Consider the following 13,504-nt stretch of genomic DNA (forward strand, 5'->3'; position numbering starts at 1 on the left):
GGAGTGTTGTATGGGATGACTGAGGGAAATAATATGGTGGAGTTTTTTTTACTTCTAATCAGACTGGTTATTCCCGGTAAACAAACTCACGACGTCGTTTAGAGACTTGGCACTGTGTGCACACGACTCTCGCTCGTTGAGAATAGAGAGTACAACCAGTTATTGCATAAACTTGTCAAAGCTGTGGTGCTCTTAAGGGTTTAGACGCCGTAAAAACAAAGCTTGCAACTCGCTAGCATAATGGTTAGTCTTTCGTCGCATACTTTGATCGAACACCTACAGTTCCCGAATCAAACCATGATTTCACGCGTTTGCGATGTTTTTGTTTGTTTTGGGTTTTGCAGTCAGTCACGCTGCACACGAATCTCGGGGATATCAAGTGCGAGATCTTCTGCGACGAGGTTCCCAAGGCTACCGAGGTCAGTGCCCCGAATTTTACATGTAGTTCCGTGCTCTGTTTGTTTCCCCGGGATTTTCCCATAATCTTTTGTTTGGACAGGGTTTCTGCCATCAAACTCAGAAACAAAGTAACTTTTGCCTATCTATCAAAAGAAAAAAAAAAAAGTAACTTTTGCCTAAAAAAAAAAAAATTAATGAAGCTACTTTTAGCTTAATTTTATTTAAATGCTAATTCTACGACGATAGGAATATCTATGTACATGTCTTTTGCTGTCTGTAAAAGCATCCTCCCCGGCTTCTAAGAATGATTTGAAGTCTCAAGGTCCAGTTTAGAATCGACAGACTGCTCAGCAAAGCAAAATTTGGGCGAATAATTAAAAAAAATATTCTACTAATCAATTCTACACACATCACATTATATATAATTTTTTAATTTTTTTTCTTTTATTAAATATGTAATGTATAGGTGATGAGAAGAATAACTTAATTAATTTAAAAAGAATAAAAAAAACAAAAAAAACGTTGTGTGGTGTGTCCAGCCGAGCATGATGGTATATATCTACCAGATATCGCCATGGGTAGAAAGAGTCAAGAAGATGCTCCTAGAATAACTGTTATTTTGGTTCCTAGTTCCTGGCTAAAGAACAAAAGAAGAAGAATTTGAGCACTTTCAAACTTCTGAGCAGCACTGAGTGCATTGTCTTGCAATGTATTTGTTTTTCATTATTTGCGCTACCTTCTACTTAGATTGGCAAGTTAGAGTTCCGTTTAATGGGAATTCCCATGGTCTGCGTTGCTGCATTGATGTCTCAAACCCTTTGATGTTTTTGCTAACAGTTGTTATTTATTTCAACACAGAACTTTTTGGCTCTATGTGCAAGCGGGTATTATGATGGGACCATATTTCACCGAAATATTAAAGGTTTTATGATTCAAGGCGGAGACCCGACGGGTACAGGCAAGGGGGGAACCAGTATATGGGGAAAGAAGTTCAGCGACGAAATAAGAGAATCTCTCAAGGTAAAGTAGTCTAATGCATGAGCCATACTTAGGCCACTAGACTTTTCCATTTGCCTGCTGTAATATCTTTAATTTAATTTGTAAATTTTGGTTGGTCTCCTCTTCTACTGACTTGCGAGTGCCATAACCTCTTTTTCCCCAGGTTGGACTGGGAACTTCAAGTTATCTGACTCTTGACTTATTTATGTAACGTAACAGCAACATATTCTGTGAATCTTGAACTGCAAATGTTGGACCCTGGTCACCAAATTCTATACCAGTAGCCACTGCCCACTAATCCAAGAAAAAGCAGTTCCCTTTTTATGCCTTGCTAATAGGAAGGGAGATTGGCTTCAATTGCGCACTCAGAAATGTGCATGCTCTTATATATAAGGCTTGCAAGCCGAGTCCTAACCTCTAGTTGTCTTGTTCACGAGAAACCATAGCTTAAGGTTCATTTAGTTTGCCATGGGGTTGCTCTTAGTGGCCATGAATTATACCTACTTGTTTTTGGAATGCTCATCTTGCATCCCTTTTACTTCTTTTTCCAGCTGCAAGGTAAATGCTGCTTAACAGGATGTTAACTCAGATAAACTTGACCTTTCTAATATCTACTATTTATGTTCTTGTGTGTACTTCTACTCTGAGTGTGGATGCCCACAAACATGCTCTTATCCTCTCCCGTGATTGGTACTTTATTAGGTAGGATGCTTAATGGAGTATATTGGTTTTGGCGGGATTTCATTCTGATCTTTACCCTAACAATGCCAAAACCCCCCTCCTCCTCCTCCTCCTCCCCCTCCTCTTTTCTATTTTCTAGCACAATGCAAGGGGTATTCTCTCAATGGCAAATAGTGGCCCCAATACTAATGGAAGCCAGTTCTTCATAACTTATGCAAAGCAGCCTCATCTTAATGGACTGTACACTTCGTTTGGTAAAGTGATTCATGGATTTGAAGTCCTTGATCTAATGGAAAAGGTAAAGTATCTTGCCATGCTGCAAGTAATGCTCTTTTGCTATTTGGTTGGAAGTAAACTACTAATTTTAGCACTTGTCTGTCTTCCCCGCCCTGCGGGGCCTCTCTTCTTAGAAATTCTGTTCTGGAGTAGAAAAATTGCTCATCTTGAGCTCCCCAATAAAGAAAATAAAAATAAGACATCACCGAGCTGAATTTGGGTTTGTGCAGACTCAAACAGGTCCTGGAGATCGACCACTTGCGGAGATCAGACTCAATCGCGTCACAATGCATGCTAACCCACTTGCTGGTTAGTCTTAGCTTGAAGCATTTCTGGCTATGCTGCATAACGGGGGTGTCCTCAGCGTGATATATCAGTTTTAGAATTGATCTCCTTAAACCATTGTTATGCTTGTGATTTAGTTTTTTCTGAAGATTAGAGCACATTTCTGATCAGTTGCAGCAATGGACTTGAGCTAACAGAATGATAGAGAGATTAGATTTCATGCTATTAGCCAAACGTTAATAGTTGCTTTGAATATGTGTTCATATTTTTATAGAAGGGTTTGTCAGCATCCTTGAAACCCAGTCGGAATAATTTTATTTTTGGTCGTCTCGGCATAATATATATAATATTCATATAAAGAATTTAAGAAATTCGTATAAAGAATTCATATAAAGAATTTAAGAAATTCGTATAAAGAATTCATATAAAGAATTTAAGAAATTGAGTTTTTTCTTTTTCTATTCATAATATATATAATTTTTTAAATCGGATTTTATTTTGCCGAGTCATATAATCCATTATTTCTTCTATGCTGAACTTATCAAAATAATTAATTGAAAAAATCTCATTCAAACAACTTCGAAATAAAATTATAAAATAATTAAAAATAAATAAATAAATAGTAATTAATATATACATACATATATATTCTTGTATATCCCGTATGATTGTATTGAGTACGCGACTAATTTACTTGACCCAAAGACGGGCTTCAAGCTACATTTGCTAATTGTACCCGATCCAACCGGAGGGAAGCCCAGTTTCCGGGCCAACTAAGAAAGTAAAAGCGCACTCCCAGTCCGTACTCCGGTCTCCACTATTTCACTTCCCTAGCGCGAAAGAGAAAAACAGTTAATTAGGGTTTCAAACTCCCCGCCAAAATTTCTCGCTACTATGGCTGCTGTAATCGATGAGAACCCAGAGAATACCTCTACAACTCCGAAGCCCCCCCAAAGCCCTGCTTCCATAGTCCCAGGTACCGGCTCTTCTCAACCTCCTCTTCCTCCTCCTACGAAAACCTCCGCCACCACCACCACTAACGGGTCGCCGAGCGCCAAGGACCACATTCTCTCTGTCGCATCCAAGATCGCTTCCCAGCCTCTCCAGAATTCTGATCCCGACGTATGGGCCGTCCTCACCGCTATCTCCACCAATGCTCGCAAACGCCATCAGGTTATGAACCCTAACCCATTGTATTCCAATTCATTTTTCGTTGCCAAGAAATAGATTTTGTTACCTACATTGTTTGGGCACTGGTCCAACTTCGTATGCACTATATTTGATGTTTTTTTTTTGGTGTTTAAATCGAAGAAATTATTGTATTCACAGAGCATAAATATGCTTCTGACTGCGGATGAACATTGCATCGGTCGGTTAGTCGAGGATACACGCTTCCAGATTGAATCAATCGCGGTTAGTGCATATCATTGCAAGATATATAGGAGGAGGCTAGGTGCTGATGATTCGGAATATACAGTCTTCTTAAAAGATACGAGGTTCTGTATTGTTCGTTTAGCGCTCTTTCCTTTTTCTTTTTCCCGCTCTTATTTTATATTTTACTGTATGTCTGATTGTATTAAGTGTTTCGCAGTACGAATGGAACATATCTCAACTGGGACAAGTTGAGGAAGAATAGTGCCGAAGTCAAACTCCGTCATGGAAATATTATTTCATTTGCCGCTCCTCCCGAGCATGGTAATATTCAGTACTTCGATCCCACAAAGCTCTTCATCTAAATTATTGAATTCGATTCATTGAGTAATGGAGACTAATGTCTCTTCTATTTTAATTTTGGACGAGAAGCATTTATATAGAAGGGATAAAATAAGGTTAAGAACCTTGGGTCAAAACTTGGTTATCAAACACATCCTTAGATTTTCAAAATCAACAAAGTAATATTCTATCTTCTGGTTTGCATGCATTAACAACATGGTCTCTCCATCCATATTTCATCCAAAAGGCTAACCGAAAGCATGCCACGTCTTACGAGCTGCATGCCGCATGTCCAAGATTGTCCACACCAACCTTAAACAGAAAAATAGTAAAAAAATAAAAAATAAAAAATAAAAAAATAAAAATAAAAAATAAAAACTCAAGTGAAAACTGGTTGGGTGGTGTCGTTAGAGGAGTGTATAAACATTTTTTGATTGATTAAAAAAAATTATTGAGCATAAAATAGACAAAGGCCCAAGTATATGGGACATATACAAGAGCGTCGCCTATGCATGCGAGTTTAGCGATACAAGGAAGTTATGAGAAGACATTCCATTAAAATTAATTACAATCGACCAATGGAGTAAAGATTGAAAAATAAACTCCTAAGCGCATCCATTGGCCTCTCTCGATTTTCAAAGCTTTTTGCACTCCTCTCCCTCCAAATACACCACCATAGACAAATTGGGACCATCTTCCACACTTTTGCAATACGGTTACCCAAGACGCCTCGCCAAAAAGCTAGGAGGTTCATTACCCTTTTCGGTATCATGCAAGCTAATCCCACCCAAGCAAAGAAGTCATTCCTTAGCGTCATAGCAATCTCACAATGAATTAATAGATGATCTACGGATTCTCCACTCTTTTTGCACATACAACAATCCATAACTATGATGCGGCACTTTTGTCAATTGTTTTTTGTGAGGATCTTCCCTAATGAGCCGCCCATAAAAAAACAATTCCCTTCGGGGGTGCTTTTGTCTTTCAAATACTCTTCCTTGGGAATGAATTTGTATTATGTTTGATCATGGCATGATGGTAGAAGCGAACTATGAACTTCCCTTTCTTAGAAAGGTGCCAAAAGATCTTGTCTTTTGCTCCCCTCATTATACGGGTAGAGTGCACTAGATCATAGAACTTTGAGAAAGCGATAACTTCCCAATCTTGTGTGTCTCTAAAGAATGTAATGTTCCATTGGGAAGTACCATTAGAAAAAGTTAAGAGGTCTGCAATTGAGGCTTCTTTCATTCTTGCTATGCCATAGAATTCTGGATAAGCTTCATTCAGTGTTTTATCACCACACCATACATTATGCCAAAATTTGATTTTGGACCCATCACCGACCTCAAAACATTAAAAAAAAACTTTCATTTCTTTTTAAAGTTGATGGTGGTATTTGTAGTGTGCAATCTCTAATTGTGTATGTCACTTAGTTAAACTTATTGAGGTATTTTTATGGCTCTCAGCTTATATTCTTGTTGTTTTCAAGCATCATGTTTCAAAAATAGAGTGCTTTTGACCCTTTTCTCTTTTGCCCTTAATTACAGAACTTGCATTTGCATTTGTATATCGAGAAGTTCTTGTGTCCATGCCCTTGGCTGATGGTGCAGCTGCAAAAAGAAAATCAGGTATATTCTTTTGAGCTTTTGTAGAATTAAGTACCAGATGGTCTGTGGCATTGCTATTGTAAATGCTCCATTAGCATCAGTTTATCTGCATGTCTGAATTCCAGAATCAGGATCAGTAGATTGGATGGGTGGATATTACTGTGGATGGAAAAGTTGTACTTTTGAGCTACCATATTTTTGTTCATTGAATTATATAAGATTTTTTGTGAAGATGCTCGTACAGATGCTGTTTGTACTTTACTTTGATGGCTTGAAACCTAAACAGTTTGGAGATTTTGATATGCTGATGCTGTATCCTGTGTCTTTTTTCTTTTTTTCTTTTTCTTTTTTTTTTTTTGGTGTTTTTTTTTGGGTTGTGGGGGGGGGGGGGGGGGGGGGGGGGGGTAACACAGAGGAATTTGTTTCTGAAAACAAGAGACTAAAGGGTATTGGCATTGGTGCTCCTGAGGGTCCTATTTCTCTTGATGATTTTCGCAGCCTTCAACGGTCAAACACGGTATCTTTATTTGGGTTATATTAACGAATGATTATGTAAATGAATCTTCTTATTAAGTTGGCTAGAAAGTCTCTGTTTCATAAATTACGTATGTGTAATGTGCAAATTTTCAGGAACTGAGGAAGCGATTGGAAAATCAGGTCCTTACAATCAATACATTACGTGATGAAAATCATGCATGGGTTCAGCGTCATGAAAATGTAAGTGATGCTGATAAATTTTCTCGCTCTTTCTTCCTCTCTCATGCATATAAGATTCCGGTTGTGCTCATATGGATTTCTTCCGCCAAAAAGGATGCATATTGTTTTGAAGCATAATTCATATGATGCGACTTTTTATTGAATAATTCTTCATTCAATAATCAAAATTAATTTATGAGAAAAAGGTGAAGTTTTTTTTTTTTGGGCTAAAGAAAAGTAATTTTCCTCATTCCTTTTTCTTATAAGAGGGCATGGCAATGTTATGTTTGCTATCTTCATCCTAGTTGAAACAGTAGAAACTTTTAGCCTTTTTTTTTTTTTTCATATTAATGAATCGCCTCTAAAATAGCTTATGGGAACTTCTTTTAAACAACAATTATGCTATATTTGGTTCTGTAGGAAATGAAAGAAATCAAAGAATCAGTTGCAAGATCATACCTTGATCAACTAAATGGATTGCACCATACGTTGGAGGTCAAACAGAGAGAGCTGGAGTCAGTCGGTAGGATATCAGCTGAGCAGAAACATGCTATGGAAGACCTTAACAGAAGGCTCAATGCTTCTATACAGTCATGCACAGAAGCAAATGCAATAGTGAAGAGGTAAGAAACATTTTATGGTAACTTATTGACTGAAATGAGCTTTGTCCCTAAATAGTGAGTTTCTTAGAGTAACTATAGTCACAACAATATATATGTTCCCACGTTAACATCATAAATGTAATTTTCCCATTGCGGTGGAGGACAAAGAGAGATCGATGAAGGAATTGAAAGCTTACTTTATTAGAACTCTTTGTACTTGGGCCATTGCGGTGGACTTTAATGGCGTAGATTTTCATGATTTTCTTGTATCTATTGCTCCTACTTAGTTAGGACAACTATTAAAACAATGTATCAGGTTTTGCCTATTCTTTGATTAATATATTTTATTTACTTAAAAATAAATAAATGTAATTTTCCCAGCAAAAGCAGCCTACCCAAAAAGCCTGCTCCTAATACATCAATCTAACCAACCCGTGGCCACCCCCAAGCCTCCTAGATGTAGTGCACCAAGCTAACAGCCAGAGATCTTGTTCAAGTGCACATTACCCTTTATTGTGTTTCCGCATAAGCTATAAGGTTGTCCCTCATGTGATGCACTAGAATAGGAGGCAGTGGCTTATTAAAAATTACTTATGGAATAACTTATAATAGCCACTGTGAGGCGTGTTTTTAGTTGAAATAATGTATTGACTTCAGCATCTAATATGACATTGGGGCCTTTTTTATTGAGTTACTTGAGCATGTCTTGACGTTTTGGGGCATCGTTTGTTGATCTCTTCAGTTGAAAGTAAATTGTTTGGGAATCTTTAAGAAAAAATGTATTGATAGCCTGATTTCTTGCTTGTAGTCAGAAGGCATCTATAACTGAACTGGAGGCACAATTGTTTGAAGAGCGAGACCAGAGAAGAGAAGAACGAGAAAAGGCAGCTGCAGATTTAAAAACAGCAGTGCAGAGAGCACAGTCAGAGGCACAGGAGGAATTCAAACGAGTGTCTGATGCATCCTTAAGACGAGAAAGAGAGCTGCAAGAAATGATTAATAAGCTCAAGGTCTGACAGCCTTTTTTTACTAAGTGAAAAGAAAGGGATTTGATATATGTAGTTTTTGTTTTAAATGAATGGCTTAATTATATCCATGTTTATATTCTAAAATATATATATATCCATGTCTATATTCTCAGGAATCGGAGAGAGAAAGGTGTTTGCTAGTGGATACCTTGAGGTCCAAACTGGTATTATTGAAGATACCTTTTTTCTTAATAACAAGGTTTGTACTTTACTTGAACCTTTAGAGGCTTGTATCTCAATTGCCTTTTCTGCTGCAGGAAGACACCAGGCAAAACTTAGTTAGCTCTGACAATAAAGTCCGCCTGCTGGAAACTCAAGTTTGTGAAGAGCAGCTGGCCTCTGCAAATGGAAGAAAAGTAATCTTTTTTTGCTTAATTAGATATTAAATAGATGTTGAGGCTAATGCTCATTCTGCTGTTTTGGGTGTTGAAGCAGAGAGTGGAAGAACTTGAGCATGAAATGAAACAAATGCGGCAAGAGCTGGAGATTGAAAAGGTAGAAATGGAAGTTTCTTTTCCCTGTTTAAAATATTGTATCTATTCAATATAAATCCTTGTTAGCCAAATTCTTTAAGACCTCCACTGTCAGAATATATCTTTGATTTAGTTACTTCCATTTCTAGATGTCCTTGCATGTGAGATATACATGTTTTGTAGTTCATTTCATTAACTAATATGATGTGTTCACATTGATGAAATGGATATTTTTAACTGTGAAAAACATACGAGGGAAGTCTTTTACTGGATATACCATAAATGCTATGATATAGCACGTGTTTACAGAAGCTGGATTTTTCACTTAGGTTCTTTCAGTTTATATGCATTTTTTGAATTTATTTTGGTGAGATGCTTATATATTAAAGTGAAAGATTTAACATTGTGTTTTATTCAATAAATTTTGTAATAAGATGTACCCTATGTTTCTTTTTTGGCTTCTAGTGAATCCATTCCAGTTTTAAGCTGAGGTTTTTCTTGTTGTTGTTAGCAGTCTGCACGAGAAGAAGCATGGGCTAAAGTTTCTGCACTTGAGCTTGAGATAAATGCTGCAGTGCGGGATCTTGATTTTGAGAGACAAAGCTTAAAAGGCGCCAGAGAAAGAATTATGCTCCGGTAAGAGATCTGAAGTTGTAGATATACTGTGACCATTAGCTATTGGAATATGCATTTTGTTCCATGTGTGTGACACATGTTTCAATGGATGGTGAGTTTTATTTTTCTAGAAGTTGTATGGTAATGGCAGTGCTCAAGCATCTCAATAGTGAAGAGCTGTTTTGTAGATTTTTATTAATTGATTCTGATGGACGTTTTCCTAGTTGTAAACTTGTTCTAATTAAGAACAAATGCCAGTATTTCTCAGCACTATCAGGTACAACATTAGTGGTTGTTCTTTTGTGTGAGTAGAGAAACCAAGAGATGTCCAATCTGGGCATGTGGTTTTAATTACAGTGAGGTTTTCTTTTGGTTACCATAGAATATTATATAAATCTCAAGGTGAAATATTGATTTGTGGAGAGTTTTAACCTTGATTAATAAGTTTCACGTGACCAGATTTGCAACTCTATAACATATTTGAAATCTTGATGACACTATGCATGCTTACTTTGTGGCCATAAACCCATTCGGCACTTATTCTTCATCACCATGGTGTCCACTCTCACTTATCAAAAAAAAACTATGGTGTCCACTCTCTGTTGGTTTCACCCCTGTAATAGTAATTTTGCTGACCCCTGAATTGCTTGAGATATGAATAGAGTAGGCGGGCAAACATTGTTTCTGGTTCCCCAGTCAAATGGAAATAGAGAATGTTGCTTATTTTGTCCAGAGTAAGGTGCATTAAGAGAGACATGAAGGACTATAGTAATTCCAAATATTTTGTGTTGATCCTGTTAGTTTAATCAGAGGTAACTTAGGGGTTGTTTGGGAAACACATCCCCACTCATCACATTTCAAAATTTCTCATATTTTCCTTCCCAAATATCACTTAGATACAAACATTGTTCAATTTCAAATTTTCAATTTTTTCATCTAATTATTACTTAATCATTACAACTTTTCCAAACTTTCAAACAAAACACAAAAAACAATTCAACTTTTTTAAATACCAAAATAAAAATAATATTAAAAAATTATATTATAATAATATTTTAATTTTATAATATTTTTATTTAAAATTTTCTCTCTCCTTTCCCAAAACCCAATAAAACATCTTAACTCAAATCATTTCACCACTATTCACAAACCATTTCATTACTATTCATAGATTTCTCATATGATCTCATTCCCCAAGCATCCCATATTCATGATTTTGTGTTAGAATTTGACACCTGCATCTGAATGTGGGAGTTCTCCAAATTTTGCATCTTTCAACATGCTTCAATATGCATAACTCAAGTGGTTGTGGTTTGATTCTTTTTAGACATATGGTTTCTTTACAGGGAAACACAACTACGAGCATTTTATTCCACAACTGAGGAGATTTCGGTACTGTTCGCCAAGCAGCAGGAACAACTGAAGGCAATGCAGAGGACTTTGGAAGATGAGGAGAATTATGATAACACGTCAGTTGATATGGACCTCAATGTACCGAATGGAGTCATAAATGAAAGTGGGGAAAAAGAAGCAACTGTGTTCTGTAGTAAAGTAACTGCTAAGGCAGGCCCAGCCACTTCAGCGCAGGGGTTTAAAAGAAATCAAATTGAAACCTCTAGCAATGAAGGCAGCACTACTGAGAAGCACGATTGTGATTTCAGAACCCAAGAAGAATGCCAAAACACCCAAGAGGAAGAATTTACAAGTGCAGACCACGGTGTCAAGGCTGGATTTGGTTCTGAAATTGAGGGCATTGGCACAGCACCTGTTTTGGAGGGAGATGCCTTCGGCACTGAGCGAGTTCTTGAAACTGAAAGCCCTGGAATTGATAATGACCGAAGTATTGATTTGAGAAAGTGCAGCACTTTAGCTGGGGAGACAATGCAGCTTGATGATGAAGCCCATGTGCAAGATACTGATGACCGAACACTTTGTCAGGGTGCCATGCGTCACTCTCAATCAAATAATCCCTGTGAAAATTTAAAATCTATGGAAGATACAGAAGTTGGGGGAACAATTAGAACGGCAGACCTCTTAGCTTCTGAAGTTGCAGGTAGCTGGGCTTGCAGCACAGCTCCTTCAGTCCATGGAGAGAATGAATCTCCAAGAAGTAGAGGCAATGACAAGGAAGATGCTGCAGCTCAACATGATTCCAATGTTCAGGTGGCCGAGAGTCAAAGTTCACCCTGTTCTGAGGCTATTTCCAAAAGATGGAAAGAATCTACAAGAAGTACAGGCAATGCTGAGGGAGGTGCCGTGGCTCTACACGATTCCAATGTTCAGGTAGCTGAGAGTCAAAATGCCCCCTCTTCTGAGGCTGTTGCTAGAAGACGGAATCATGAACGTCAAGCACTAAGTGAAATGATTGGAATTGTTGCTCCTGACTTGAAGGGGCAGTTTGGTAGTTCAATGGATAATGATTGTGATCAAGGGAGAGAGAATCAGGGTTCTGCTTCGGACTCAGATACTGAGAGCTGTACTGATGATGATGATTGTGAAGTTGATGTCAAAGGCATATCAATTTCAGATGCAGAGACAGTGGATAGTGATCAAGCTGAGGAGGATCACAAACCAGATGATGCAATGGATGCGGATGACGAAGCTACCCAAGAAGATTCTCTTGGATAGAAGGTCTGTTCTAAACATGGTTTTTTCATCGTTTTGGCACAGACAGGGGTGGATGAAAGTTGTAAATACTGAAGATCTCTTTTATAATTATCTTGTCTTTGTTCTCCCTTTTTCCATTCAGAAATTTGTATTGATGTATTTAAGACCCTATAATGTACATGCTGTATATGGCCTTTTCCTGCCTTTTCACTGAATGACATTCTCTTAGCAACTTTTGGACACTGATCAAATTGCGGTGATGGATCTAGGAGTTGATATGGAGATTGGCAGCGCTTTTGATTCAAAGTCTTTCTGAGTTGCTCATGTACCTGCCCTATTTCTTTCAGCTCAAGAATCCTCACTTTTCAAATGGGTACCCGAAATTGTCATCCACATTAGAGAGACGCTTTAGAATTCCTGCCATTTCACATTTTATTTTGAACTATTCTTTTCTGGCTTATGATTTTGAATGATTTTTCTCTACTCGCTAAGAATAGACCATTACTTCAATAAGCAGTATCAGCACTTGATAATTTCACTTATACTTGATATATAAGCAGTTTATGCACTTGATAATTGCATGAACGATGCAGTGCGGGTCTATATGTTCCTCAATAGTTAGCTTGCCTCTCGCCCCCTCCTCCCTCACGTGACTTGTACTTCGCATAACCTGCCCTCGTTTTTGGGGGCCAACTAGCGCTAGAGATCATTCGAACGCGCAGATGCTACTTTTTATATGCATATACGACTACGAGGCAGGCTCCTGTGCCCCAACACTCAACTTTTCTTCGTTTTATGTTTAAAAAAGAAAACAGAATATTATTAATAAGAGAAAATCTATTCGTAGTCCGGTCGATCTGATCACACACCATACGAAACCCACGTGGCAAACCGGTCCAACTCATAAATCTTGACTCTCCCTCCCCAAAACAGATTTCCCCTTCTCGTCTCCTGAATCTCGACCACTCCCTCTCTCTCCTCTCCCTCGCTGAATTTGGACATTCAAAAATGAACCACTCCCTGTCTCAACCTTCAGAAATTGACCTCCCTTCAGAAATCCCCCTCTCAAGACTCTTGACTACCACGACGGCAACTCGACCCCTTGAGACAGGTGTAGGACGAAGCTTGACCCCCAAAGTCGTGACGGACTAAGCTTGACTCCCAAAAAAGAGCAGATCTCAATGTCGAGAGAGAGAGCTTCCTGCCAGTGTTCTTCACAAAGGCGAGTAACACTCATTTTTTCAAATGCCGTGTAAAGTACCAAGTGATTGTAATCTGGGCTATGGAAATATGTAGGCATATGGGCTGATAATGCCACTTTGAGAAATGAACAGCAAGTGTTTGTAAAAAAGACTCAAAGAAAACATTCTACCCCTTAATTATTGAATACTCACAATGCCCCTCAATTTGGTACCCTTAATATATTTGATTCAGTTTTCTGTCTTCTAGGGAGTCGACATAAGTTTGGTATCCTATAACCATCATTCATCTTCAACCGTGGACGCGAGCTGAATGCCTGTGTG

General features: G+C 38.0%; 2 protein-coding genes across 3 annotated transcripts; both read left to right on the forward strand.

The window, feature by feature from the left end:
- Nucleotides 1–33: 33 nt before the first annotated feature.
- Nucleotides 34–2,942, forward strand: LOC122286625 (peptidyl-prolyl cis-trans isomerase CYP18-1). The gene is made up of 5 exons (XM_043095430.1): nt 34–243; nt 345–419; nt 1,258–1,419; nt 2,219–2,377; nt 2,586–2,942. Exons 1-5 carry the CDS (start codon nt 241–243, stop codon nt 2,667–2,669), a joined length of 483 nt encoding a protein of 160 aa, XP_042951364.1. The 5' UTR covers nt 34–240; the 3' UTR covers nt 2,670–2,942.
- Nucleotides 2,943–3,221: 279 nt separating this feature from the next.
- LOC122286556 lies at nt 3,222–12,232 on the forward strand. 2 transcript variants are annotated; one of them, XM_043095426.1, is made up of 13 exons: nt 3,222–3,813; nt 3,970–4,136; nt 4,232–4,335; nt 5,901–5,981; nt 6,374–6,477; nt 6,591–6,677; nt 7,077–7,279; nt 8,067–8,268; nt 8,400–8,450; nt 8,544–8,642; nt 8,722–8,781; nt 9,271–9,395; nt 10,721–12,232. In XM_043095426.1, exons 1-13 carry the CDS (start codon nt 3,535–3,537, stop codon nt 12,000–12,002), a joined length of 2,844 nt encoding a protein of 947 aa, XP_042951360.1. In that variant the 5' UTR covers nt 3,222–3,534; the 3' UTR covers nt 12,003–12,232. The 2 variants fall into 2 exon arrangements, with proteins under 2 accessions (XP_042951360.1, XP_042951361.1); XM_043095427.1 differs by having other exon boundaries at nt 3,226–3,813; nt 9,274–9,395.
- The last annotated feature ends 1,272 nt before the right edge of the window (nt 12,233–13,504 follow it).

Source organism: Carya illinoinensis, chromosome 1, assembly GCF_018687715.1.
Source record: "Carya illinoinensis cultivar Pawnee chromosome 1, C.illinoinensisPawnee_v1, whole genome shotgun sequence".
NCBI lineage: Eukaryota > Viridiplantae > Streptophyta > Magnoliopsida > Fagales > Juglandaceae > Carya > Carya illinoinensis.

Excerpts from the sequence above, each read along its gene's own strand:
- LOC122286625 (XM_043095430.1), top strand. Across the intron at positions 420-1,257 it reads AGGTTCCCAAGGCTACCGAG|AACTTTTTGGCTCTATGTGC; the intron begins GTCAGTGCCCCG and ends ATTTCAACACAG. Across the intron at positions 2,378-2,585 it reads TCCTTGATCTAATGGAAAAG|ACTCAAACAGGTCCTGGAGA; the intron begins GTAAAGTATCTT and ends GGGTTTGTGCAG.
- LOC122286556 (XM_043095426.1), top strand. The coding sequence starts at position 3,535 with ATGGCTGCTGTAATCGATGAGAACCCAGAGAATACCTCTACAACTCCG. Across the intron at positions 4,137-4,231 it reads GTCTTCTTAAAAGATACGAG|TACGAATGGAACATATCTCA; the intron begins GTTCTGTATTGT and ends AGTGTTTCGCAG. Across the intron at positions 4,336-5,900 it reads TGCCGCTCCTCCCGAGCATG|AACTTGCATTTGCATTTGTA; the intron begins GTAATATTCAGT and ends CCTTAATTACAG.